The sequence below is a fragment of the Centroberyx gerrardi genome, chromosome 14, assembly GCF_048128805.1.
Source record: "Centroberyx gerrardi isolate f3 chromosome 14, fCenGer3.hap1.cur.20231027, whole genome shotgun sequence".
Classification (NCBI taxonomy): Eukaryota; Metazoa; Chordata; class Actinopteri; order Beryciformes; family Berycidae; genus Centroberyx; species Centroberyx gerrardi.
The window spans coordinates 28,142,975-28,169,886 of NC_136010.1; the positions used below are offsets into that span (position 1 = coordinate 28,142,975).

General features: G+C 41.6%; 1 protein-coding gene across 1 annotated transcript in view; it reads right to left on the reverse strand.

Annotated features, from left to right (window-relative positions):
- The window catches only part of nphp4 (nephronophthisis 4), a 165,466-nt gene that overhangs the window by 46,548 nt on the left and 92,006 nt on the right, over positions 1–26,912 (reverse strand). The window contains exons 14-16 of the mRNA XM_078288374.1: positions 20,985–21,142; positions 17,618–17,809; positions 14,513–14,700 (exon numbers count right to left, since the gene is read on the reverse strand). Coding sequence (XP_078144500.1) covers positions 14,513–14,700; positions 17,618–17,809; positions 20,985–21,142 — 538 coding nt within the window. The remainder of the gene's footprint in view (positions 1–14,512; positions 14,701–17,617; positions 17,810–20,984; positions 21,143–26,912) is intronic.

The window sequence follows — 26,912 nt, forward strand, 5'->3', positions numbered from 1 at the left end:
CTAAAACTCTCCATTGAAAGTCATACTAATGCAATTCTTTTAGGTGGTGTAGCCTCCATCATATCAAAGATGGACAACACTGCCTGGATGATATAAGATTCTTAAAAGAAGGCCAATACAGACATCTTTGATGGAACTGCCTTGCTGCATGTTACATCATTAATACACCTAAAAGCTTCTGACAAATGGGATATCGGGACGGGGGGATTCAAAGTACGAGACGGAGAAAGAAAACGAGACTGAGGAGGACAGAAACAGAGAGAGAGAGAGAGACCAAAGCGGTCTTGATATCTCTGTGCCGCTTCAGAACTCCTTTTCCTTTAACCCGCCCTCCAGACTCCTTCACCTCCCTCCCGCCCTCCCCCTCTCCAACCACCCGCCAACTCTCTCCGCTTGGCCCATTAATTCTCCCAGCATGCTTTGGGCCTGTGTGCAGTGGGCGGGTGGCAATGAGAGCACAGAGGGAGACAGAAAGAGAGAGAGAGAGAGAGAGAGAGAGAGAGAGAGGGAGGGAGAGAGAGAGGGAGAGAGAATGTGGTGTGTGCGTTTGTGCTCGCGAGTGGGGAAGAGCTGACAGATCTGGCCCTAGGGTTGTATATGTGTATATGTTGTATGTGTGTGTGTGTGTGTGTAGCTAGGTCTGCAGACAGGGAGCGGCACCCAGCAGACCCCCCCCCCCCCCCCCAACCTGGATGGCTAGCCTGGTGTGTACACAGCAGGCCAGGCAGGCTGAAAATCCTGCCGGGGATCAACAACTCTCAGCAACACTGGAGGCTGCAGGCGGAGAAAACACTGAGGATGCACAGAGTGTACAGATAGACTGACACAACACTATAGCACCACATCAGACTATGCCAATATATCAGGACGGAAAGATCCTTTTATTAAAAACCGATATCGGCCAGCCGGTGTCGTCCACACTGTAATAGGAGGGATATGATGCAGATATTTATTGTATGATTCATCAAAGCCACAGCGGTTGTCAATAGGAAAGCCCTTAAAGTAATAATCTGTGACATTTTCATATGAATACGTTTCCGTTCTGCACCACCTACAGAAACTCAAACAGCATCAACGGGAAATCCAAGGAGAAAGACGTCATGGGGCCGCCCACACCGTTTGATTGACAGGTGATCTCTGGGAAGAGCGGTACAGAAACACCACAGCGCTGAGCGCCAAAGATGGAGACTAAATTAAAAAAACTGGTGGGTTACCACTTTAACCTGGATTGATTACAATGCAACCTCTTGATTGGATCCCACACAAGTTTGTATGAATGTTTTCTTCTCCTCCTCCTCCGTTTCAATGGAGAGTTTTAGTGTCCCATGATGGTCTAAATGTTGTTTCAGAGGCTTTTCCACCCTGACAATAGTCTAATTCTGGGGGAAACACTCAATATTTGTGATATTTTGCAATGTTTTGGCATGAAAATGGACAAATTTAAACATATTGAATATCGGCACAAAATAGCAGCTGTTGGCCACTTCAATCAAAAAATATCAGTATGATCAGTATTAATACTCATATTGGTCGACCCCATCCTGAAGCACTGCTTTTCATAGTTTTCAACAGTGTGTCTTTGCCCATGCTTTTCTGTCTGTCCTTGCACTACAACTACATACTCAAGTAGAAGCCATATCTGGGTTTTGCTTTGTGTGATTACAGACTATTACTACTAAACTATGACTAGTCCAACACAGTCTTTCGAACACGGGACCCGAGTTCAAACCCCCCCCAGGTCAGCAAGCATCCTGTTGAAGTGTCCTTGAGCAAAACACTAGATCCCTACCAGCCCCAGGCTGCTGTTCTGTAGCTGATGCTGACCTCTGACCTCTCTGGAGGGTGGGGTAAATGAAAAGAGAATTTCCCTGCAGCAATCAATAAACGATCACATTATTATTCACATTGGTAGGTGCCTCCATATTCTCCACACCCTGCATGAGTTTATTCTTGTAGAAAACTTATGCTAGTACAGTCAGGGTTTTGACTCATGTTGAGTTCATGTCAAGTGGCATTCAGTGTTGCATTTCTGACTATTGACTTCTTATTGGTGAAAGAGCAAGGTGACAGAGAAACTGTTATTTCTGCTGTGGCGGTGGCAGACTGTATAGAAAGCCCCGTCTGTATAGAGCAACAGCTTAACTGAGGATCAGAGGAAATGCTATACAGACTTTCACAGCAGTATGTTTACTCATTTGCATAAACCAACACACACACAAGCACCCACACACAGAGCTGAGAACTCATGAACAGTATGGATGGACTCATTTCTTGTGCAAACTATGCAGTTAAAGTCCATCTTCAGTTAGGCCAATGTGCCTGAAAGACACAGTACTAGCATCTCAGATGAATCAAAGACTGCATTTACATGCATATTAATATTCTGAATATGGTGCATATCCCGAATAAGGGCATATTCTCAATAAAGTGTTTACATGGCCTGTAAATATCCTGATTATAAATATTCCTGTATACATTAGATTCCAAATATGAGTTGCCAGAATACTTTCATATTCTGAATATTAACTGAATATTAATGTGCATGCAAACGCAGTCAGTGTGAGCTGACTGCAGATGTATATAAAGAGAGGAGCCGATATCAACCTGCAAGACTTGCAGTAAATCAAGTGAAACACTCTTTACGTTTGCCTTATTTTTCCTGCAAACTTCGGAGAACTGAACTCTATAGGTCCACAGAATTTCTGTTAAATTAACAAATATAATACTATTCAAATTCCAGGCTATTTGCATCATCTTGCAACCTTTTATTTCATGATGTGTCAACTCATGTTCTATAGTATCTATCTAGTATGTTCTCAGTATCTATAATCCTCCAATCCAGATGCCTTTTCCCTTTTACGTTGAAAAATGCTTGTGAATAATCCACCAAGTAATCACTTACTTTTTCACAAGTATATGTCATCTGATTACTCTGGCTTTTACAGTACCTTTAAGGGATGACATTTACCATTTGTTGGAATCAAATTACTGTAATTCTGTGTATTCCGTAACACCCTTACTCTTCCACAGCAGCTTAGAGAAAGTAACTGTAGCCCCTTGTTTACCTCAATCTCTGGAGAACAGAGTTAGCAGTGTCCAGAACACTGAAATGTATTAAAATATCTGTTTAAAATATGAAAAGTACATGCACACATATTCAAAAATACTCTTTTTTAATCTCTAATTTGCAGTTTTAAAAAAATGTAATTGCATATATCAACTGGGACAATAAAACATCATAATCAATAGAATACTTAGGTACTTAATACTTCTCTCACTTAATCAATGTTGGTATGGAAGTAAAGAAAATTATAGGTTACTATTGAAGTTTTGAGTCATCTTAAGACCTTTTCCTTAGCAAGAAGCCATTGTTTTTAGCATCTCACAGAAATGGGAGAGAGATCTTGACACTGAGTATATTGAGGATGATTGGCAGGAGGCCATTAAGATGTTTAGGTCCACCTTTACATGTAATAGACTGAGAGAGACACAGTATAAAATACTACACCGTCTACATATAACTCCTTACATACTAAACAAGATGGACTGTCAGGCCTCACCCCTGTGTAATAAGTGTCAAAGAGAGATTGGAACATATTACCATTACTTTTGGCAATGTAAATTGATTAAAAGATGTTGGGGTACAATTTCTCAGGAACTGAGTGGCATCTTTCGGGTAAAGGTTAAGAGAGACCCAGGCCTTTTCATTCTTGGCCTTCCCTCAAAGGAGGTGACTCTAACCCATTTACAGTTCAAACTATGTGACAAATTACTATTATTGGCCAGAAAATGTATTTTGATTAACTGGACCAAGGATAAGCCACCTACTGCAACATTGTGGTACAGGGAGATATTCAGGGTCCTCCCTCACGAAAGAATTAGTGCAGTTCTGAAGGGTAATGAGAGGTCATTTACTGAAATGTGGTCTCCTTTGCTTGACTACTTACCTGGGGAATTGACTCTGTTAGCGCTGAGGGGCCAATACTCCTTGCAATGGCCACACCCATCCAGAATAAACTCATAAGTGTCTTTCTCTTCTATCTCGTTGCTTAAATACTGCTATGTTTTAGTGTTTTAACTCAACTTAATTCTACTTCTTGTATCACTGTGTACTATTGTGAAATGTTAAAGTTGATATGACTATTATATATGGCTACACTAATCAATGATGTGTCTGTATGCAGGACAGGGAGGGAGGGGGGCGGTCAGCTGGGAGATTTCTTTGTTGAGAATGGATGGATGGCACTATTTTATTTTTATGATGGCAAAATGTATAACTCTTGTTTCTGTTGAAAACCAATAAAATTCTGTTTAAAAAAAAAAAAGCCATTGTTTTGTAGATAAAATCATCAATGTTTTTGAAATACTGACTGATGAATTTCAGGTAGCAACATTTTTCCAAAATGGACGTACTGTGCTTTGGAATGAAACCTTGTATTTTTTGGTCATTAGGCCAGGTGGGTAGTGCAGCTGTTTCAGAGATCTGAGGTCTATAATCAGCTTTCTACTTTAACACGGTGGTTCACAAAAATGGCTTGCAGGGGCCTCCAGGTGTCCTTGAGGGGATTCCAGGGGGTTCCCAGCTAAATTAGACATTATTCTGATTTCAACAATATCTCTGCTGTTATAGCCCTACCTGATGAAGGCATAGCCCAGTACATCCAGGTGTTTTTTAATGTCTTGGCCCTCTCAAATTAAAAGCCTTTTAACTTTCAAACCTACACGAGTGCTTGGTCTTAGATATTTTATGCCACGAGAATAAATTAACATCAAATCTAAAAGCACAACTGGTCTGAGATGGGAGTCCATGAGACAAAATCAAATGGAGTTTTGTGGTATAATATGTATCTGCGTGGGAGTCTATGACATGAAAAAGTTTGGGAATACCTGCAGTAGCTGACTTTTGTAGCTGATTTGTGTCTGAGAAATAAACATAATTCTGCACAGTAAGACTTTATTGTCATTGAACTTCTATTTATATTTATTCTATTCATCAGATATCAATTGTTATCCCTAAATTTGACAATATTCTGATTCTTGGCGATTTTAATGTGCATGTATGCTGGCCTGAGAATTCTTTAGCTAATGAGTTTTTAAATTTGGTAGAATCTTTTAATCTGCTTCTTGCTCCTACTGGTCCTACCCATATCAAAGGCCACACCTTAGATCTTGTTTTATATACTGGAATTATTTTAAACAACACACTCTGCATTGATATTGGGGTTACTGATCATAATTGTATTTTATTTAACACTACCATGCCCATTATCTCAAACCGACTTGAAGGTCAGACATGCTCTCGCATTTTTAATTCCACTTCTGCCGCCATGTTCTGCCAAGAATTTGCCTCCTCTGATTTCCAGATTTGCTCTTCAATGGACACCAATTATATTTTAAATGGTTTTAACAGTACCCGTTCAGCCATTCTAGACAGAGTAGCACCTTTTAAAACAAGAAAGGCCAAAAATACTTTTCACCCCTGGATAAATTAGGAAATTCGTTCATTGAAGAGAATCTGTCGTAAAGCAGAACGGAAATGGAAGGCCACACAACTAACTGTTCACCTTGACAATCTAAAAATCTTAATGAAAACATTCAATTCAGCAATTAAAAATGCTCGAGCAAACTATTTCACTGAGATCATTGAGAAAAACCAGCATTAACACCAGGGTGCTCTTTGATATTATTAGCCGCACTACAGATGCCCCCCCTAATGTGATTGAGCCCTCCACAGAGATTTGTGAGGAGTTTCTACCTTTCTTTTCCACCAAAGTCATCACAATAAGAAATCAAATTACCCCACTGTCTCTTGTAACACCCAAACCTCCTAGTCATTTGTCCTGCTCTCTAAATTTATTTCACCCTGTCTCAATTGATCATTTAGCCAAGACCATTACTAATATGAAGCCTGCATCCTGTTCTCTTGATATCCTTCCCACCCGCTTCCTTAAAGAAGTCCTGCAGCTAGTTTGTCCTTCTATTTCAATCATAATCAATTCCTCTCTCACATCTGGCACTGTCCCCAATCATTTTAAGTCTGCAATAGTCCAACCGCTTCTCAAAAAACCCTCACTAGACCCCACTATCCTGAACAACTTTCGTCCCATCTCCAAACTTCCATTCCTGGCCAAGGTTCTAGAAAAAATAGTTGCAGAACAGGTCATTTCATTTATGACTGGAAATGGTCTCTTTGAACAATTTCAGTCAGGCTTTAGAGTGGGCCATAGCACAGAGACTGCACTCCTCAAAGTGCTCAATGATCTTCTTTTAGCAGCTGACTCTGGCCACTCATCTATTTTAATCCTTTTAGATCTCACCGCTGCCTTTGATACTGTAGATCATTCAATTTTAATTGAGCGTCTTAAAAAATGGGTTGGCATCTCTGGCTCTGTGTTAGACTGGTTTTCGTATTCGTATCTCCGAAATAGGACTTTTAGTGTTGCTATTGGTGATTGCAGATCTTCCACAGAATCTTTGTTTTGTGGAGTACCTTAGGGGTCAGTCCTTGGCCCCCTGCTTTTCTCCATTTACATGTTACCACTAGGACACATAATCCGCAGACACAATATTAGTTTCCATTTTTACGCAGATGACACACAGCTTTATTTCTCTTTCGACCCCACCAGTAACAACCAATTAATCACTCTCAGGGCATGCCTAAATTAAGTTCAGATCTGGCTGTCGAATAATTTCCTTCAACTGAATACAGTTCCCTGAAGTCATTATCATAGGCCCAGACACCACACATAATCACATTTCACCACAACTTGGTTCATTCACCACCAGTATCACCACTAGCTGCAGAAATCTTGGTGTCACTTTTGATAATAATCTTAATTTCAATCAGCATGTTAAAATATTTGTCCAGTCTTGTTTTACCCAGTTACGCAGAATCTCTAAGATCTGGGGCCTCATTTATAAACGTTGCATACGCACAAAAGAAGGCGTACGCCACTTTCTAAGCAAACTTTGGGATTTATAAAAAACAAACTTGACGGGAGAATGTGCGCACCGCCACGGAAACATTGACCCATGCGTGCGCACATTTTGGAGACAGTGGGAAACGGCGACTGACATAGCAAAGCAGTAAAATAAAGCAAAAAGTGGCATTGTACACTCAGTTAACTTCCAGGCCGACTCCACATCAACTTAGAAACCCCTCTAATAATAATATTCCTTGTCGGAAGAACGTCTAGGCTACAACTAAATAGTGTCTTTGTTGCTTTCGTTTGAAAGCCGATCATTTGTCCAAAAAGCATCTACATGTCATTATAGGCTGACATGGTGTGAATTAGTCTCAAGTAAGTGCATTACAGTCTTTTAGCAGAGACCCAGTTTGTCACAATTAAATCTGACAAATTCAAGGTGTTAGGCAATTGGACTGGATGTCTCAAGGTAATAAATAATTATGCGTTATGACATACGGGGCGCATTGGAGACGCCGGTGCCAGGCGCAGCGTCCTCTACAGCCAGCTGTTCACCCCGGTCGCACACTGTCTGATCCCCGAGTCAGAAAACGAGAATACAGAACTTGTCTATGCGTTTTTTATTAAAATCAAATGAATGTGAAATGCGCTTCTTGGCGTCAACCTTTATATCGGACAATTTCTTTTTTATTTTTATAAAGGGTTCTCCTCTCTGAGCTGCAGCATTAAATACTGCTGTGACATGTTGCCACTCAACAAACTGTTTCTGGTTGGTGACGCCCGAACTGAGGCCACCGGGGACATTTCTCTTTTCCGTCTGGTCCGGCTTTGCCAATTTCTCACACAGAGAATGGAATGACAAGTACATTTACATACACATCAGTATTCATTCAGGGCGTTTCATTGACCATATATGGTTAATTGTAGGAGTTAAGGGGCGGAGTATGAGGATCGCACACGTGCGCAACATTTCGAGTTGATTGTGATTTATAAAGGGAAACCTGCGTAGGACATGCGTGCGCACGGTGTTGTAAATCAGAATATTTTTGGTGTGTAAGCACTTTCTGTGTTTCGTCCGTACGCAACCTTTTGACGTGAATCCTACGCACAGTTTTATAAATGAGGCCCCTGGTCCTTTCTGTCTCCCAAGAACCTGGAAATTGTCATTGATGCATTCATCACATCCCGTCTAGACTACTGTAACTCACTCTACTCATGCTTAAGCAAACACAAACTTTCCAGACTTCAGTTAATTCAAAATGCCGCTGCCGGACTCCTCACTAATTCTAACAAAAGAATACATACCGTATTTCCTCTAATATTGGCCCGGGCCTTTATTTACCTCAACTGCAGAGGGTACCAGGCCTTTATTGGAAGCAGGCTTATATTAGAGACAGGCCTTTATTTCTAATTCCCTCTGTTTGATAAGTATATTTGCTCATATTTTAGTATGAAGTTTGATTTCCTGATCTGCTTCTGTTGGGGTATGTTAGGTAGCCGTTTTTTTGTTACTGCAATGCATTACGATAAGAGACTTCCGCCGGCCTGTGGCACTTGTACGTTACTACAAACTACAATTACAAACAGGCACCTGGAGTTTACCGGTATCCACCGTTGTTTGCATGTACGCTGAAGCTAACTGAAGCTAAAGTACAATCTATACAATTATATCATATCGCCGGTTATTTCGATGCGCGAGCTCAGTCCACTTGACAGCCCTCTGTTCTGTCGGCGGCATGGAGGTTTCGTTGCGCCGAGGGCTTACTGCCGACGCTTCGAGTTTCCCGGGGGCACGATTCCGGCCAGTGCCGATAGCTGGGCGCCGATTTGTTCCCGGTGATCCGGCCGAGATTGCGGCGGGGAACCCCACGCCGATGCGTCACCGGGTGTCCCCGATAGGTACGGGCCGTGGGCGCGGTGGAGAGGCAGCGGCGGAGAGAGGAGACGGACACGGTCCAGCCATATACTAGGTTTTGACCTAGTCTTGTTTCCTTTATTTTTTTCCCTGGCCTGTATTTGAGGCCGGCCTTTATTTGTTCGTGTCGGCCACGGCCCCGGCCATTATCGGAGACCCGGCTTTTAATTGACTACCGGCCACTATTAGAGGAAATACGGTATAACCCCAATTTTAGCTTCATTACACTGGCTACCTGTGCGTTTTAGAATCAATTTTAAGATTTTAATTATCACTTTTAAGGCCCAGATGGGACTGGCCCCTGAGTATATCAATGAATGTTTGTGTAGCCTGAGATCCTCCGGTGGGTCCCTTTTAGAGATTCCAAGATCTAGATTGAAAACCAGGGGCGACCGGGCCTTTGCTATCAGGGCCCCCTCGCTCTGGAATGATTTGCCGGAGTAGATCAGGCAAGCCACATCTTTGTCCTCTTTTAAATCTCTTTTAAAAACGCACTTTTTTAGATGCCCTTTTACTTAATTGCTGTGTATGTCTAATAATCAATTCTATTGTTTTATTATTTTAATATCTTATCGTATACTTTATTTTAGTTTATTCTTACTTTTATGTTCTTTTTATAATGCTTTTATTTTATTGTCATTTTGTTGGATTCTGTTTTTATTTTTGCTGTTGTGAAGCACTTTGTAATTATGTTTTGAAAGGTGCTATACAAATAAAATGTATTATTATTATTATTATTATTATTCAGTCAGGAACACTTTAGTCACAAGATAAAACAATTAATCACAAGATAAAACCATTAATTGCAACTAATGGTAATACAGTTATGTTTGGCGGATATGGCTCTGCTCTATCAGCTCCCTGCTTACCCAGCAGCATGCTGAAGGTACAGCAGGGGCGCCATGCAAATCCCCCCATGGGAGAATACAGAGCAGAGCCAGAGCAGCAACACTCAGCAGCGTTGACACTTAAGAGCCACAGTGTCTCGACTGCATAGACTATACCAGGTGGAGGCTGGGGAGGTGTAGGTAAAGCTTTACCAAGCAGCAGTGTGCAGCAGTTGTGAAGCAGGAATCAGTGTAGGAGGAGGCCATTTAAATAGACCGCCTTGTTATGAGAATGGATTATGATTGGTGTGCGTGGCGATCAGCTGGTAGATGACTAACAACGCGTGACGTCTGTGCCCTGCCTGAACTAATGCAATGCTTCATTTTATAGCTATGGCGTATACAGTTCAAAAGTGGCTTTGGATATTGCCAAAGATCTTTATAAAATACCTGTCCACCATGAGCTCCTAGAAATGTCATATCTGTCACTCCAATGTATAAGGTGTGCATCGTGTTTGTATTGCCAATACTAATCAGTTCTTGCAAGACTGAATTTTTGTTGTGAATGTATTAACATTCTGCGGTAACATTCTTTGTAACATTTCGAAAAGCTGCACTAGGCAATTTCGCACGTTAGCGGCCCCAAATGGCAGCAAGAGGTAACTGTTTGAATTTTGTTGACTTTCAAAACCCAGAAATCATGTAACAAGTTTTAAACGACTTCAGTAAACTCAAAGTCAGCGCTCAGAGACAGCTGATTAGGAGACAGTTTTAGATTTCACTATTAAATTTAGTTTGTTACTTCCTGTGAGCGGAGAAGATTTCCTGCCAGTGACCATACCTGACAACAAAAATCAATTTGTAGTAAATAGGGCAAATCTACAGCATTTCATTTAGACAGGATGGGATGCTCTTCTCTACTGCAGCCCCAGTTTGGGATTGAGGTTGATAAAAATGGGTGTATTTTTACAAAAATCCCAAAAATCCCAGTGTAGCTTTAAAATTCACTTGACAGCTGGATGGAAACATACCTAGTGAGAACTAAGGAGTGCATGAAGAGACATGAGGAAGCTGTCCACCCACTACCTAAATAGGCTTCAGGAATTCAATGGGCTTCTGGAGAGCTTCCACACAGCAGGCCACAGAATCATAACACTGAATGACTGCAGCAGGGGTGAAGCTGAAACTCATTCTCTCTCTCTCTCTCTCTCTCTCTCTCTCTCTCTGTCTCTCTCTCTCTCTCTCTCTCTCTCTCTCACACACACACACACACACACACACACACACTAACCCCCCAAAGACTAATACATTCTGAATGACCAGAGAGAGGGGTGAGTGGATCATGGATCCTACAGAATACTTGAATCATTCATATCCTTATGGCTCACATGAAACAGCACAGCCAGGGAAAGGCTTTTGTAGTGTTTTCCTTTGGCATCACAGTTCATTTATCAACAGCAGGGCTGGAAAGAGTTCTGAAACATCCTACTCCAGTAGAAGTATTGTTACCTTGCTGAAATTTTACTTCAGTAGAAGTTAAATTGCTGGTGTAAAAATCTACTGAAGTAAAAGTAAGAAAGGAACTCATTTCAAATGTACTCAGAGTAAAAGTGAGTGACTGGGTTACTTTTTAGAAAAGAGAACGTTGTTAGTTTTGATCTTTTCCATGCAATTCTAAAAGGAGAGAGGGCAGAGTTCAAACTAGATTCTTCTAATTGGAAAATTTGGAAATAACAAAATAAAGTGCAGTTAAGTGCAATCAAAGTAAAAACCAGGTTACTCTTCTCTTCTTTGCTGACTGACCGTTCACTGTAAATGGCTTCGCAATTGGCCAATTTACGCTGGTTCAGTTTATGATGTTTATGTAGAGCCACAAAATGTGCACTCTGTAATGAATGTGATTTAAAATGTAGTGAAGTACAATACTTCAGCAAAAATGGTAAAAGTAAAATTACTGACTTTAAAAAATAACCAAAAAAGTACAAGTTACAGTAACCCGAGTAAAGGTAATTAGTTACTTCCAACTTTGGTCAACAGCGCCTGAAATACATTTTTTGGCTTACCTGCCAAGGGCTAGTACACTAAAATAATTGACCTGCCAACAATAAATTTTACTGGCCAAAATAATGAATATACATTCTTAATAGAAATGTCACTCTACCTATTTTCAGTGCCATTTAGTGTATAGAACCAGGCATTTTGTGTTTATTTGAAACTTCCTCAGTCACTTGAGGAAATGGATCAAGTCAAGTGAAGCAGAATCCAAATCACCAATAAGTATTTTCAAAGTTTGGAAATAAGTCATTACTTGACCCTCCTCAGTCAATACCATAATAAAGGAAAGAAGTTGCACACCCTTTACCTCCTTACTGTGTTTTTTAATAAGGAACGTTTCGGCACAAATGCCTTCGTAACCCTAACACTGACGAAGGCATTTCTGGCATTAAGATTGTGTCATTAAGCATGTATCACTTTTATGGTATGGTGGGTATCTCATTATAGAACAAAAGTCTTCAAATCTAATGTAAATATAGAGATGCTGGTGCTACATCCGACTCTGACTGGCTCAATTCCTGAAATGGTGAATAACATAGCGCATGTAATGATACTACAAGGAAGCTAATAGAGTCACAGCGAACTCACTTCCCTATCAATTAGGCCAAGATTCCAAATTGTGCACTGATCATATAGCAAGTGGAGCTCCTGTCTCCTCGTGAACACAGCAGGAAAGACAGAGTCGTAATTTCATGATGATCTATAATAACATCATTACAGAAAGGGGCTGTCTTATTGCGGCTCTCATTTGCAGAAATCTCTAACTTTGAGGTTCAGCAAGGTAAGTACGGACAAAATAATAGGAGATTGTGAAACCCCAGGAGTTTTCACCAATATAGATGTGTCCGATTTTGATATCTGAGGCAACGATTACCTGGGAAGACTTAGAGGAAGAGCTCAGAACAGGTAAGACGGGCTGTCGGAGGAGAAGGGGCCGCTTTAGCACTTGTCAGTAAAGAGGTGGCAAGGCTCCCAGCCACGGACTATATATTAGTGCCTCTGTATGTATGTGGGTGGGCTTTCTGGATGATACCGAGCGAGAGAGAAAGCGAGACAGACAGAGACAGACTGGAGAGCGTGTCTGGGGGATGGAGAGTATGGGTAGGCACAGGAATAGAGGAGGGGGGTGTTTGTGTGTTCAATATCACGCTCCGTCAGAAGCTGTAATATCTCTTCCATTTCATTAGCCGCTACATGAATAGACTTGACATCAATCAGCGCCCGCTCGGCTGATTGAAAGAGAAGTGCCTCCACGTCATGGAACATCATGGAGCGTCATGGAACGAGCCTGCACTTTGTTGCTGCTGATTGAGCAAAGTTAATCTGGAGGGGAATCAGATAAATCACACCGCACCTCATGTGCAGAATCTGTAACAAATCCTGTACTAGCAGTGTCAAGATTGTTTTCTTTATCTTAGTTATCAATATACCTGGATGTCAAAAAAAAAAAAAGAACATCTGTTTAGAAACTAGTGGCTTGGTAAATGTGAGTGTGACGCATAAACCTGCCGGATGCCCACCACTGCTTAGAGCACATCTTGGCTCAAGAGCAACGCCCCAGGTTTCATGTCTTCTCCTGTCCAGATGCTTCACTGAAAACTCCCTTTTGATACCTAGTGCACACACATATTAGTCCTGCTGCTACATCCAATACTTCTTTTACTGCTGCTGCTACCATTACTGCTACTATTACTACTTCTACTACTACTACTGCTGCTGCTACCATTACTGCTACTATTACTACTTCTACTACTACTACTGCTGCTGCTACCATTACTGCTACTATTACTACTTCTACTACTACTACTGCTGCTGCTACCATTACTGCTACTATTACTACTTCTACTACTACTACTGCTGCTGCTACCATTACTGCTACTATTACTACTTCTACTACTACTACTGCTGCTGCTACCATTACTGCTACTATTACTACTTCTACTACTACTACTGCTGCTGCTACCATTACTGCTACTATTACTACTTCTACTACTACTACTGCTGCTGCTACCATTACTGCTACTATTACTACTTCTACTACTACTACTGCTGCTGCTACCATTACTGCTACTATTACTACTTCTACTACTACTACTACTACTGCTGCTACCATTACTACTACTATTACTACTTCTACTACTACTACTGCTGCTGCTACCATTACTGCTACTATTACTACTGCTACTGCTGCTATTACTGCTAATTTGACTGTTAATCCCCCTACTACAACTATTACTGCTACCACTAATACTACTACTACTAGTAGTAGTACTACTACCACTACTGCTACTACTACCACTACTACTAGTAGTAGTACTACTACCACTACTGCTACCACTACTGCTTCTACTACCACTACTACTACTACTGCTACTGCGACTACTACTACTACTAGTAGTACTGCTACCACTACTACTACTAAAAAAATGAATAAAATAAAAAATAATAATAATTTGCACAAAGTTTCAATGCAGTGAGCAGTGTAACTGGTTGGTGCCTCAGCACAAAGACACAAACAGGTGAAAAGTTCCACCATACTGATGGAAAAGATAAAAAAAAGCCAAGGTTTAAAATAAACCTGTGTGCAAGTGAAGGCCCAAAATCCTGAACAGTCCAAAAGGAACACCACAAATATGCGTATTGAAAACCCGAGTTAGAGCCTATAGAGAGGACGATCTCATCCACCAACAGTATTTACTGCCCACTTGGGTGATGCACAGCTGCCAATTTACTCTCGCTCCACATCAGTGGAGAAATGAACAGTAACATTCCCAGCAGCCAGTCCTTACCTGAGTTGACAGTGCCATCTTTGTCGATGGAGGCCAGGACACAGGGAAGCGGATCGCTGGCTTTCTGCTGGACCTTGTCACTGGTCAGTAGTTTGAGTTGCTGGGATATAACCGGCGGGAAGCGATAGAACTGGAAGGTGAAGTAGATGTTATCGGGCCAATCAGGATTAACACCCGCCGTGGGTATCCTGTCAAAAGACACAGATCAATGATTATTCACAAAATAATGATTGCTCACAGCGCAATATTCAAAAGAAACAAAGGCTGTTTTCCAATTGAATTGCTCCCGTGGGTGACACTTAATATGGTTTTCCAAGCGTGCGCTGTCAGGATGTCAGGCCCTTCACACCGTGCTGCCATCGGGCCCACAAGTGCAACGCTGCACGTGAAAATAGAAGCGCAAGCCAGTGCGATTTATTGCACTGAATGTTATCATTAAACTGGGAAGTGTGATGTTTTTATTACAAAATCTATGTGGAGTGCGGAGTGGCGTGCATATTCCAAAACGGATGGTTGAGAATGTCATTAAAAGCCGGGGAGGGCGAGTCACATTTCGGCTCATGATTCAGCGTTGACAATTCCGGGAAACAAAAAATCAAATGTGTATTTTTCGCACGTCTCACCCAAGCCAGTAAGTCAGTTTTACAGCTACTTAAAAGTGAAAAACCAATAATAAAAATTAGTGTTAGGATTTAAGGGGGTAAATCACACCTTAAGGTGGCTATGCACCAGGCGGCTGATTGAGTAGATGCTAACTCAGCATTACATCTTTGATTCATGATGAGTGGATCGCTTGGCTTCTTATTAAAAACTAAAAGGCGGCATGAAAAGCAGTTATTACATCTGTGGAAGGCAGGGAATCCCATTCTGCTTGTGTGGAGAAACAGCATACATGTGGCTGTGTGCTAGATGCTCTTTTCACACAATGGAATTCATGTTTGTATCTTTTGGCGACTAGGACTCCTATGGAGAGGAAGAGGAATGTTTCTATGACTTAAAAGAACCTCCTGGTGTTGTGTATTCCTTTTGACACAAACACCACCCTCTGAGTGTGATTTCACACACACACACACACACATGCGCACACACACACACACATCTAACACAGACTTCAAACTGTGGATGGCCCAAAAAAATTCCCAGAGAGCCAGCCAGCCCTCGATTCGGCACAGAATAAATTAAACACAGAGCAAGATTAGGGACGGGAACAACTGCTTTTTTTTCTATTTCCCTCTGATGAATAGATTAGCAATCAATCACTGTGTATTCGATAAGGAGACAAGGAAAAGGCATTTGAAAACAAGCAGGGACTACTGGGAGGCCCCCGCGCGCATGGGCCGGCCATCAGAGCCGGAGATTTCAAAGTGGAATCTAATAAGAGCAAAGTGTGACCTCCCAGTCAATCACACGCTCTGATATTCCACTGTTAAAGACGCTGCCGCGCTCCATCTTCACAGAGGAGCCTGCATTAATATTCATTCTGTAAACAGACAAGATTGATAATTATGGCGCCCGGGTGAGAGGCAGAAATTACACCACCGATCCGAGGGCTCCCCGCCTGCCGTAAGTGCCGCCGCCGCTGCTGCGGCCCGTGCCCGCCATACCTGTTTGTCATATTTATGAGGTAATTCCGTCAAAGTTTTCCCCCTGACAACCTGATGTCGCCCAATTTGCGGTGAAGTATATGGTTTGAGGTTGCACTTCAGATTGATTCAGCATTGGAAAGGGAACCAATGAAACCAATGAGTAACCAAAAGCTCTCAGAAAGCGGGACAACTAGCAGCAATAAGCAATACAAACATCAACGATTTGTCCAAATGTTTGTGCTAACATGAACCTAGGTCAGTCTAGGACTAGGCAATCATATGAATAAAATGTCCATTTTCCTATGCTCTATCATCAGCTGGATAGTTAGCATGAGCAGTGACAGCCACCATGGCTGAACAGACAAAGAAGAAAATCAGAAAATCAGAAAAAAAAAATCAAAAGCCAAGGAAAAAGTCGTCACAGTACCTGACACACTGTTTGATTGACAGGTGATCTTTGGGAAGGGCAGTCAAGCATTAGTCTATTGTAGGTCTATTGTGGGTGCCATGACATAGAAGTCCCTAACGTCTGGGGCACCTTGAGGTGTATCTAGCTAATGGTGTGTTGACTAAGTTCCTCCCACACAGGCAGTAACTGAGTCAACACCCTCACTATTCTAATTTCCATCCCCCACCATTTTCTTTCTTCTGGAAACCAAAGGTAGATCTACCCACTCCTGCAAAGCATGAAAACCGCAATCACGAACCCGCAGTTCTCACAACAACAAAAAAAAACGACAAGGGGTTGAGTTGAGCACAGAAGAACTCGTGGCAGCACGGCAGCGGCGAGTCGATGATGAACATGACAGATGTGCGCTGGGTTTATCAAGCCGCTGACAGCGCTGATGACAAGATGGAAGGACAGAAAGAGGGTGTGCTTCTATCCATTCTTCGGCGGGCCCCTCCGGTGTCAGGCTGTGACAGAGGGGACGAGTGGCTCCCGGGGGTTTTGTGACGGGCCGCTGACAGGGTGCTATTCAGCACGCGGAGATGGGGAAATGTGCGTATGTGTTAGTCTGCAATTGTGAGTGCATCTGTGTGCGCTGTGTACTTGACATGTAACTAAAGGATGACTGGCAGGACTTTATGCTCAGTGTAAGTGCATTGAAGTCTTGGCTGCATGTCAAGTAAAAAAAAAATAATAATAATAAAGAAAAAAAAGCATAAGGCAGGGGGGCAGTGTCCTTGGATGTCAACCAAAATGCACAAAGGACATATCTATTCCTGCATACAGTTAAATGGACAGTTGGTTAGGTGTAAAATAAGATGTGGGCAAACTGCTGTCAAATCAAAGACTGCTCTTTTTTTTGCAGACAACACATTCAAGACTCTGACATTTCTGAAAACACCAACAAATATCTGTACAGTAATGCCTTTTGAGCGCATAACCTGACATTCCATCTGTCTTGGTATATAGGCCAAATCTATACTGATCTAAATAACATGGCCGAGAACATGGTCCGGTGCGCAAGCTGCTGCTTTCAATCAATATTTACTGAGGAAAGGGCTGTGTACGAACCTGGAAAAGGCCAAGAACTGGAACACCAGCAGGTTGCCCGGCAGGGGGTCGGCCTCTTCGCGCTGGGGGTCAAAGTGCACGGGCTCCGTGGGGTCCAGGACTTCAGCCACTTGCTCATCACGGTCCAAGACATCCGGGAAGCCGGCGGAGTAGAGGTGGGCCAGGGAGCTCCTGGAGCTGACCGAGCAAGAACTAGAGGAGAATCCAAAAGGGGCATGAAGTCAGAGGAACGTTCGGGAAGTCACGAGAACGCTCGTTCATTTGCGAGGCTCGAGAGACTTTCGGGGGAATGCTGTTCTTAATGTTTCAGGAGCAGCGGGGGGTAATGTGTTTAGCTGCTGCACCGGCCTCACTTAGCTGATTTGTGATTGCAAATGAGGCAGAAGAAATGTTCTGATGGGAGTGCAATCCTGAAATGCCATTTTCCCATTTTAGGCCCAGCTTGGTGCGCTTTGGATCAACTCCATTCCGGTTCAAGATGTTTACGTTCTGGGAGATAACTTCAATTTATTCGCTTCATCCTGCTCAACTGAACCTGAATTTCAATATATGGGTGGACTTTTCAAAAATCTGGTGAAACAATGATTAGAATAGCATGAGGGTGTCAGCACTATCCGTCAAGCGGTGGCACCGAGAGAATGCTTATGGGGGAGAGAGCGGGTGCCAAATCGCTCCCTCAGGATTTTCCAGCATAATTGGCAGTTATCTCTAATCATAGTGGCCACCTGTTTTTCTGAAACCATGGTAACATCCATAACTTCTACTTTCAATTCTGACACCCGAATACTTTGTGCATGATAAATACAGTGCACAGATGGCTGGCTAAAGTGCAAGCACAGGGAAACGAACGATAATGTTTGTGCTTATCGTGACGCTAATACCAATAATGACTATGTCCACTTGGTAAACAGACTAGCCCACAATGTTGTACTCGCGAGAAGAATTAAGCCTTCATCAAACTAATTAGAGTTGGGGCTTTTTCAGGCAACAATGGCAAAGACGACATTATCGATTGAGCGAGTTTTCCGCTTTGGCTGTGTCAATTTCATGCTTTCCCTCTCTTCCCCCCTCACGGAAAGTTATATCTCAACTCGGGCCCCGCTGGATTAATATTCAAGCCATCATTTTCATTTCAAAAGGGGTTCCATCAGATATGCACTTCAACTTAAATTAAACTGAAGTTCTGTAGACTTCATTGTTCTTCTCAATTAAGTGGGTCATTCCACACCAAAAACAGTGGGAAAAAAAAATTCTCTGTTTTGGCTCCAAGTGAGGAGGCAGAGATGTTTCAGACCAGTGAACTGAACAGCATCATGTCTGGATCCAAACTCAGGGATTGGGAAACAGTTTCCATGCCAGCCACTTATTTACAGACTCTGTGCTAATGCAATCCCTTGTTTGTGAGTCGCAGCGCCTGTTATTTGCAGGGCATGCCGTCTCATTTGGTGTCCCACCTCAACAGCCTGGCTGCATTACTCACTCACTACTATTATGATATCCTCTCTAAACTGAATTATTAGCTGGGAAGTAAATTGTAAGCTCAATCCATTGCATTCTCATTGTATCCAAGTCAAGAGCTATTGCTTACAGCTGGATTTAAGAATGATTTTTTTTTTCAATGACAAACAATGCGAAGACCATTATTCAAAGTGGTATGTAACAGCTGACAAAAAAAGATTTCTTTAAATTGGCTCTGAGCTGAATTCTCCTACCTATCGACTAAACTACTATAGTATCCGGTGCACATGCTGCCAATTAGTGAGACGATCGATCCCTTGGTAGATAGCCAGACAGTGAACAATCGTGGTAATGGGAGACTGCACAGGGCTTCAGACTGAGATACCAGGCCAGATAAAAACAGGAGCATGTTGAAAGCATGTTCAGAGCGTCTGCATTCAATAGTGCTTTTAATCACATGTGAGTAACAACCATGTCACCTGTAAGTGTGAACCAACCGTTCCACTAAAGACCAATTAAACAGCCAAAATAAAGGAACAAAAAACTATTTCCAGCTGAACATAGCTAATGAAAGTTCTGAAACTATCAATGAGGAGTATATGATAAAGGGGGATATAAAAATTTTAAGGACACAATTTTATTAAGCCTGTCCTGTATTAATCTAAGAGTACCAAACCTGCTGTGATCAATTGCAGTAATGTAATGCAACATATGAAAATAAAACCAAGGCTATTGCTCATTCCATTCACATCATTTTTGTGAAACTGCACAATTCATGGCATTTGTCTAATTTTGTTTGCCTTACTTTCCACACAAATATTACTTCAACGAATCTGTCAATACCACAATTTTTTTAGCTGTGTCAAAATGGAACTTAATTTAAAAGAAAATCCCTGCAAATAATTCAGACTTTTATTGAAAAAGGAGGTTGCGCTTCAACAATGGGATTCTCAGCGGAGTGCTAAACCCAAAATCCAGAGCATGTTCTAAAAAATATGAAAAGGTAGCCAAATTTCCAAGTCAAGGAGGACAAAATACTAACATTTCACTTATTTATTTGGCTCACATCACAATAGAAAAACGCTTACGCGTTTCGGCACAGAGCCTTCTTCAGAGTTTTGTTCATGGCAGTAATTTCCGTGTGTGAAAGCAGTAGTAGTAAATCTTTGGTTGGAATTAGGGCTGCACGATATTGGAAAAAACCGACATTGCAATATTTTTTTTTTCTGCGATATATATTGCGATATGAAAAAATACAGGAATTTTCACCAAATGACTTGAATAGCTCTATCAAGCCTTGCCCCTTTAAGAAGGTGGGTAACCTGCGCGGGTGACGTAGCAGGAAGTGAGTGTGTTTTTGTTTTTAGCCGCAGCCAGAGTGAGTTGCAGGATGCTAAGTGAGTAAAGTTACCATAGTTAGCAGAAAAGAGCTTAGAACGTCACCGAGAGGCCGTGCATTATGTTCGCTGCTGTACCGAAATAAAGTGCCAGTTCTCCACTGCAGAGTTGGTCCGGACTCTGAGTAAAAAGCTTCTTACCAGCTACGAGCCAGGCTAAGCTAAAATAGGCTAGCACAACACCAGAGGCTTCCCAACTACGGTTCAGAGCCGCGAAAGCTGGAAAGGTAACATATGCTACTCTAATAACAAACCCTTAAATCCTTATGTTATATCAGACAGACTTATCTTGTATATTAGTCATGGAAAATGAGAACTGCGCGAGTTTTCCTTTTGTATCAAGCAGCAAAAAAGTTGTAGCATGACATGTTTGAGTTAATTTGCCTTACTTGACATCGCACGTCCTGCGATGTGACTATTGCGCATGCGCACATCGCGATGACGATGCTGAAACGATATATCGTGCAGCCCTAGTTGGAATGAAAACCCGCTGCCTTTGCGAAAGAGCTCACCTGGGCGCGTTCATTCCCAGAGTGATGACAGGGGCGTGGACGGGGGTGAAGGGCAGCTCCTGCAGCTGGTCTCCGTCATCCTGAGCTGACGGTGACACATCCCCGCCCGGCTGAAGGTCCATCTCTAGGTGGGCGATGTTGCTGGCAGCCGAGCAGGCCTGGAGCAAAAGGGTTTCAACAGAGATGAGGAACATTATTGGCCAGACGCAGAGAATTTTTACCCAGAGATGAAACACAATACCCATGACTAAGACAGGAGTTCTACAGTACCCTATGTACCTTAAAGGTGCTACTGTACCATTTAGCGTTTCTCAACATTCAGACCACATTTCCAGTAAACCCAGTTGTTTCCTGTTGTTTGTTTTGAAGAGGACGAGTAGACGAGTAGATAAGCTAACATCAAGTTCAAACTGCAGTTAGAATAGTGAAACTGGAAAAAGTTGTCTATTACTTGCAAAGTAAAAACACTTATTTTCATAAAAACGTCCTTCTGGCACGTAAAGCAATCTCCTTTTGTCCCGTAAAGCAATACAGCAGATTTCCCACCAAATCCAACCTGGTGGCACGCAATGTAAAATGCAGTGTAGAGGCTAATGTTCTCGGTGATGGTCTCCTTTGTTTACGGTAATTATGCAAATGTATCAAAATTAATTAAATTAAGTGGTAATGATTTATTGATTTAAAAAAATGCTACACATGGCAACTTTAAGACCATTTGGGGAATATATATGTATATTAATCTATTGTTGTTGTTATGACTATTGTCAGTTAATTAAAGTGGATGGTAGGTAGGGAAAGGTGGCAGGGAGGGATTCACATTCCACCCATCAGAGTATATACTTTATATCAGCACCCTATACAAAAAGGTTGCTTGCCAAGTTGAATGATCCTAAAATTGGTAGGATGAGAGTAGAACAATGCAAATCAAGAAGCATCTCTACTGTCAGGGGGAAACTGTCAGACAAAAGATTCTACACTGATGAAGTAGCAATTCCAACAATATTGAAGATGTCACGTCAGATGTCAAAGAAGTTTAGGAAGATGGTTTAACACTAATCTTAATCTTCCAGTTGGCAGTTCAAGCATGTTGCTATTGATGGTGTGTGAGATACAAAAGAATTCAAATGTGCAAAAGCAAGACTGAAGCTGATGCTAACAGGGTTCAAAGATACGCAACAAGCAGCACTCCAAAAACAATTCTAACATACTTTCAGTAACGGCCAACATCAGCCTAAAGCATTTTCGGCATAAGCCTTTATCAGAGTACATACTGTATCACACTTAGCCAAGGTTTTATAACGCTGGTGCGACAAATGCCTACACATTAGTGTGGGTAAGTGGTCAAAAGATGTAACGATACGAAGTGTGGCGTCTGCTGTAGCAAATGGGCCAGAAAAGGACCCTTAAAGAAGCAGTTCAGCAAGCGTAATTGGCACTTGGGACACGGGGATATTATGTGACAAGTGCAATAGTGTCATCGGGGCTTTCTTGACGCAAGAAAGCCTGCGTGGAACAAAAGAATACGGCTGGAAAAGAGGAAGCTAGCAGTGGATTTGTCTCCTGCAATGCATTAATAAAGCGGCTCTCCCGACTCCACAATTACAGTACAAGTACGATTTACTCAAAACTCAGCAGCCCAAGTGCTTATTCAAACCGGGCCTCTCTTTACTGGCTCCTTGTAAATGCAAGTATTGATTATAAAGGCCTATCTCTTAACTTACAAGGCATTATGTGGCCTTGTGCCTCAATTGCGGCCTGGTGCCTCAATACTGCCTCATTATTAAGCCCAGACTCAAGAACCGTTTATTCAGCACCCCCTACAATCTGCCTTAACTCTCAGCTGCAGTCCGTCAATCAATTACTTCTGCAAACTGCCCTGGTATGGCACATGCACAGTCGCGCAAACGTGCACACATACACACACACACACACACACACACAAGCTGTGGCCCCGTTTCGCTGTGTTTGCGTTGTACTTTTTCGATCGCCGTATTTCACTATACTTGTTTTTATCTGTTTTTGTGTCTCTTGTTTTCTGTAAAGACCTTTGTGACAAACCTGTTTGTTAAAAGCGCTCTATAAATAAACTTGACTTGGAAGCGATACATCACCAGGAGGAAGTGGCAGGGTGTGCCAATGCAATTTTTCAAGCTAAGCAGGGACAGTGTGGCTGGGATAGTGTACAGAGGGAGAGGGATTCATAAGGGGGATATCCGTTCTGCAGCAAGAACCTCATGTTATAGTTTTACTCAAAACTATGCTGTAAAATGAACTTGAACTATGTATTGAAGATTCAGCATTTGAAGTGTTCCGTTTTGCAGTGAGAAGGTGATGTATTTGAATGAATGACAGAACAGTAATAACTTCAAATCAAATAACACAGCCCATTTCTCATTTTGATAATACAAGAAAATTGCATTAACCATGCTATTGTCATCCTAAGTGATGAGTCAAATGCTAATGACTTTATGTTTGTGTCTTAATTTTGGGGCATCCTTCTGTTTCATCTGTAATTCTGTATCTGTAGTCAAAGGAAAGAAAGGAAATAATAATGATAATAATAATAATCTCTAGAGAAATGGTACCTACCTATGGTTCAACTTAACATTTTGTAGTTTTTGGTGACAAACATTAATCCCCTCTTTGTTGTCATTGACATACACAAGGTTAGGGGGGGTATTAGCACAGATAATTAGTTGAGGAGAGCTAATGGTGTCATTTTTCCAGTTGAGTGTCTTTAATGTTCTTTGATGTATGGGCGAGGTTCGGCGGAGATGCGTGGCTGTGCTTTACGAGGCCTTCCATCAAACGAGCAGGTAATAACATCGACCAAAGTCATGCCGCGACATGGCTGCAACATACAGAGCACGATCCGTGTTCCGCCGCCTGCGATAAAACAACCTGTGATGTAATAACCTAATGGGTTGGGACAGCGAGGCATCGTGCGGAGGCCCTAGCTTGTGTAAATGACTGGAAGCAGTAGGTTTACACTGGATTTGAACCTGGTGTGATGACATACAGGTGACTGCATTTTATAGGCAGGTGTGCTCAGATTGTGGCCATGGACAAATGGATATTTGAACAATAAATTCTTCACGCTGGTTTTCAATATATGCAAAGAACAGAGGTGCGACCAAGTCAACTTTGCCCCTTAGTCCCAAGTCGGTTTTTGGGAGTCAAATTGGGAGTCAGTATGGCGGCGTCAACATAAGAGTGACGCCACTGAAAGTCATGCATACAGGATGTAGGCATGCCATAGCAGTAAAAGTAAATCTTTTAAAAAGTTGTCTTAGATGACAACTTCTACATAAATCCATAAGAACCCAGTGTAGTTCTTAAAAAGTTAATACTCTTAGTACTGCTTGTTTGAAACACTTAAATGTATATCAGGTAAGATTCTTTTCTGTCCAATAGCATAAAATGACCATAATATATCTGCAAGGGGTTGATAGGGTTGTTAATCAATGCCAATGACTCTGATGATGATTATTTCAGGTTCTGAGATTTCTGACTTCCATAACTCACTTCACTGCAGTCTTTGTTTTGGAACATCCCCCGCCTTTTTCCAACTGGAGCACGGTGCCACAGCGAGCGACCGCTGTCGCAAAACATTTTGTTCTCAAGCCAGAAAAAAGCAAATGACAAAGCAGTGTAATTGTGCACGATGATATATTACCTCTTCACTAGATGTTTCTGTTGGATTTCTGCTCTAATTAGCTAGCTTGTGAAGATGGGACTTAATACTTCTGTCAATCACAGGCTACTGTAAGCTGTGCCAGACATGTGTCGATGTTGCAATTCCTTGGTCGCTGATAGGTCGATAAAAGTCATAGATTACTTAATGGCCCTTTAAACCATTCTTAAGGGGTTCTTTATTGCAGCAAGAGTTTTGCTATATGGTACAAGCCAATAGAACAATTTACTGGTGCTGCATAGAACCCTTTTTGTTAAGAGTATATAAGAGTATATATAGTATATATATTATAGCAGGTTTCTGTTGAGTACCATAGAATGTTTTGGGAAACTACTAACTACTCATAATAAAATACACTAAATTGTGATCTAGCTACTCTAAAATGTATGCAGTTTGTCACAATAACACTACTATGAAAAGTACCATAATTCTACTATTAAATCCAAATAACATTGTGAAAAATAATCATAACTGAGGGTATAATATCATATGGGAATAGAATAGAATAGAATAGAAACATTAACATGGGGAAAAGAGTCTGATATGACAATGTGTTGCCAAATGTGCAGTAGAGTAAAAGTTGCTATACATGTGGAAGTAAATCAACATATGCAAAACTTCTAAACACAAGCAGATATAGTTCTAGATATATTGTATATAGCAAATAAAATATTCTGAAATTTTTTCTGCAACATGACCTAGTCACAGCAAACTGAACTGCGCCTCTTTCTAGCCGTATTGTGTTTCTGTTTATATTGTGATCTCCAGTAAGCCTGATCTACAATTCATGGATTACTCCTGCTAAATGATTCATAGCCTAAGCTATCTGGATTTGGAGCATGAGAATTCAGGAGAAAGCCACTAAGGCTACTGCTGTCCTTCTGGAATATGAGCAAAAGTCTTTCTTAGCGTGCTGCCGAGGCGTGCAGGTAGGAGGTTTGGCCTGGACGGCTCTGACATGTCCCCAATATCCACTGTGATATCAAAAGTGACTGAAAACAAAACGGCACACCATAAATGTGTGGTTTAAAAAGCCACGCCTACATGAAAGAATGAGGGCAATGATTTACACATATAGGATATTCCATATTGACCCCCGTGCTTTACTGACAGTAAAAGTGGGGATGGGACGATATATCGAAATTCAATATATCGCAATATAAAAATGTGACAATACGTATCGTGGGGCAGAAAAATGAATCGCGATATTAGCTCCATTTTATTCTGCTGTAGTAATCACAAATGAGACGCTTGACCATCACAATTTCACAAGCTCTCCATCCAAATTATATTATTTGCACTTTGTAATGACATTTTTAAATTGTTGTTTACATTCTAGCAAGCCAATGTCGCTAGAAAGATTTGTGGCTCAGAAATAAACATAATTCTGCAGTCATACTTCTAGTCATTGAACTTTTATTTATTACATCGTATTGTGGTTGTATTGAATCGTGAACCCCATATTGTGTATTGAATCGTATTGTGAGATAAGCATATCGTCCCGTCTCTAAGTAAAAGGGAAGCATGCAGTAACCTAGTTCCGATTGGGCAGCAACAGGCTACCTAGCCTACCTGTAAACAAGAAGACCAGCTTCTGATAAATGAGTACAACTGATGGGAAAATGTGTGTGCTACATTCAGCAAATACTCCCAAAACCACTGGGAGAAGATGTGCGCTGCTTTGCGTTGTGTAATGTGTTTTATAACAGCACACACATAAGTAGGAGCAAACACATTCAGAGAAGCATAAAAAACATTCAGCACTATGACTTATTCCATGCTATTTTACCACTGTTTCTTTTGTGGAGCATGCCGGCTCCCAAATGTATGCATCCTTGTGGGTGCGCATGGTCTAAATTAGCAAACACAAGGCTGCTTTCAAAGGCAGAATGACTACGCCTGCTGCTTCTCAGCAGCGAACACCCACAACTGCAGGGAACAGGTTACCCTCGCGTCATTTCAGGAAATTATTCAGCAGTTATTAAAATCAGCACGGTATACAGTATATAGCTGACTTCCTCACTTCTGGTATCCCCTGGCTCCAACAATAGGACTTAGTTCAACATGCAAAAAAGCTTGTTGGCAAGCGGAGCAGGTAAGAATATAAAAATGCATAATATTCTGCCTTGTAATATCTCCACACTATCTATAATTCATTGTTATATACTATACATATAACTTCAATCAAGACCTCCTTGCAGAACCAGATGGGTGGGGTTTTAGTCACAGAAAAA